General features: G+C 40.1%; 1 protein-coding gene across 1 annotated transcript in view; it reads left to right on the plus strand.

Moving 5' to 3' along the window:
• LOC106879501 (enkurin-like) overlaps window positions 1-3,305 on the plus strand; it is a 10,119-nt gene that overhangs the window by 2,877 nt on the left and 3,937 nt on the right. Inside the window, 1 exon segment of the mRNA XM_014929106.2 lies at window positions 1,390-1,514. Coding sequence (XP_014784592.2) covers window positions 1,390-1,514 — 125 coding nt within the window.

Below are 3,305 nucleotides of genomic sequence, written 5' to 3' on the forward strand. Positions count from 1 at the left end.
CAGTACTGTTTCAACTTCACGGATTTTCACCTATCGCGCACTCACTACATCGCGGATTTTTGTGGCTAATAAACATAAATTTATATCGCGGTATCCTTCTGCGGCCGATAGGTATTTATATTTTTATAGATTTTAATTATTTCTGTGGTAAAATAAGCATTTTCACGCCTAAATATATACAAATTATAAAAATGATTAAAATATATACAGTACAGTACTGTTTCAACTTCACGGATTTTCACCTATCGCGGGAAGTTTTAGAACGTAACATCCGCGATAGTCGAGGGATTACTGTATACACACTGGCTTAAAAGCTGCACTCCGTGCGGACTTTTAAACTAGCCCCTGCAGGGGACTAATTAGGCCTGCAGCCCAAAGTTGAAGAGAGCCAAATATAATGACTGCAATCCGTCTATAAAGGCTATATGCCCCAGTGGTATTTGATCAGAGGTTAAGGACGAATGACAATTAATTCTGTAAAGCAGTCATTCTATTGTTCCAATCTCAAGTTGAATTCTAACTGTTGGCCAATTTGTCCCAAAGCTCTTCTCTCGATGTAAAATTAGCGAATGTCATTTATCTCCCCCTTGGTCTCTGACGTCATGTGAGAAACGCCAACCAAGATGGCGTGAATCAGCCAAGCTTTACCTGCTAGAAATAGCAACCCAAATGCTTTTAAATCAGATCCCAATGCTGGATGTTGAAGAACCAAATAAAGGGCAGGTTTACAATTCTGGGATAATCCTGATTCCAAAAGGACATGTATCTATGTAGAGCAAATATAGACTGGGATACAAGGGTCGCAGACGAACAGACAGAATTTCGCTTTTATTACACACACACACACACACACACACACACATACATATTATCCTTTCTTATAATAGATTTAATAGCTTCGGTCATTGGATTGTGTGACGTATTGGGTTGTCCGAAAAGTTCATGCCGATTTATAGTAGCTTACCTTTCGACTTATTTGCCATGAAACCACCTCAATTCTGGGAAGAGGGTATTTTCAAGTTAAAGGAAAGATAGAGACACATTGTGCAACAAAATGGTTCATATTTGGTTGATTAAAAATGTAATGGCAAGTATTTATTAACCTTTTTCTTTCCTTTAAAAATCGGCACGAACTTTCCGGACAACCCAATACATTATTGTCGTCGCTACCATGTGAAAGGTACATTTCTAATAGGTGTTAGATGCTCATCTAAACCCACCAGGGTACATTTCTATGGGTACATTCGTATCGGTACCATATACCAAGAACTAGATGTAGATACTGTGTTTCCTGAGATAACAGATATCAACCTTGTTATTATTATTATTATTATTAATGGCACCGTGTAAGGGGTCACTTCAACAGGATTTATTCTCTCTGTATTTCAGGTATATATCAAAATATCGCCCTCAGGTGAAGGTTGAAGAGAAGCGGAACCAACAAATTGCCAAAACTATGGGCCCAGCCAAAGTGGAAATTCCAGACACGAAGAATTTTCTGAGGAAAAATTCAAGTAAGTGTCTCATTGTAAATTGTTATACATAAGGCTTCTTTATATCTCCATTTCTGCATGAGTAATTCCTTTAACTGGGTTGAGTATATGTATATACGAACATATATATATGTATATATATATATATATAAGAGATAATTTATGCCTCTTTTCATAGAGACAAAAGGGTTTATAAGACTGCCAAAAAAAGTACTCAAATGTAATTGAGACTGAGACAGAAAAAAAAACATAGGCGCAGGAGTGGCTGTGTGGTAAGTAGCTTGCTTACCAACCACATGGTTCCGGGTTCAGTCCCACTGTGTGGCACCTTGGGCAAGTGTCTTCTACTATAGACTCGGGCCGACCAAAGCCTTGTGAGTGGATTTGGTAGACGGAAACTGAAAGAAGCCCGTCGTATATATGTGTGTGTGTGTGTGTGTATATGTGTGTGTGTATGTGTGTGTGTGTGTGTGTGTGTGTATCTGTGTTTGTTCCCCCAACATCACTTGACAACCGATGGTGGTGTGTTTACGTCCCCGTAACTTAGCGGTTCGGCAAAAGACACCGATGGAATAAGTACCAGGCTTACAAAGAATAAGTCCTGGGGTCGATTTGCTCGACTAAAAGTGGTGCTCCAGCATGGCCACAGTCAAATGACTGAAACAAGTAAAAGAGTAAAAGAGTATTGATCAGAGACCAAAACATCAAATCCGAGTCAACGACTTTATACACTAGTCAGAAGTAAAACAGCTGCGACATAAGCCACGTTTATCTATTTAAACTTTTTGAAAATCAGTGTAAACTGTGAAACCGGTTAAAGCTTCAAATACATAAATATAAAATATTTTGACTATTCACAGTGCTTTTTCAACTTCTATTTTTCCCATATTTCTACCCGTGTGGAATAAAAAACTTTGTTGTATATATATATATACATACATACATATATATATATATAATGGAACAAAAACAGAATAGAGGACAATAAAACATCTGGACAGATAGACGGTACATGGCAGACAGGAAAAACAACAATTAGAAGGACAGGAAAAGAAGGACGGATCATTCACGGCTTTCTTTCGTCAGTCAAATTACCAGATGTCCCTACAGTTTCGGGCAGTTACACTTGAAACTGTTCGATCTGATTGCCCCCAAAAAGTCTAAGCTAAGAGCATTCAATTTTTTGTAAGAAAGCAAGCGAATGCGTACGACAACAATGACAAGAACGGTGAACATGTAACACAATTACAAATACAAACAAACAAGAATATAACAACGTGTCCTTCGACTGAGTTATATATATATATGTATGTGTAAAGAGACCAATAGAATAAGTACTAGGCTTACAAAGAATAAGTCCTGGGGTCGATTTGCTCGACTAAAAAGTTCCAGCATGGCCGCATTCAAATGACTGAAACGAGGAACTTGCTTAACAACCACATGGTGGCACCTAAGGTGAATATCTTCTACTATAGCCTCGGGTTGACCAAATCCTTGTAAGAGCGGCTGTGTGGAGGGCGCAGGAGCGGCTTTCAGTTTCCGCCTACCAAATCCACTCACAAGGCTTTGGTCGGCCCGATGTGATAGTAGAAGACACTTGCCCAAGGTGCCACACCGTGGGACTGAACCCGAAACCATGTGGTTGGTAAGCAAGCTACTTACCACACAGCCGCTCCTACGCCCTCTACACAGCCTCTCCTCTGCCCGCCACACAGTCGCTCCTGCGCCCTCCACACAGCCGCTCCTGCGCCCTCCACATAGCCGCTCCTAAATTTCTCTCTGGACAGGACGCTGAGTGGACAGAAGCAGCAT

The sequence above is a fragment of the Octopus bimaculoides genome, chromosome 9 (genome assembly GCF_001194135.2).
Source record: "Octopus bimaculoides isolate UCB-OBI-ISO-001 chromosome 9, ASM119413v2, whole genome shotgun sequence".
NCBI classification, from domain to species: domain Eukaryota; kingdom Metazoa; phylum Mollusca; class Cephalopoda; order Octopoda; family Octopodidae; genus Octopus; species Octopus bimaculoides.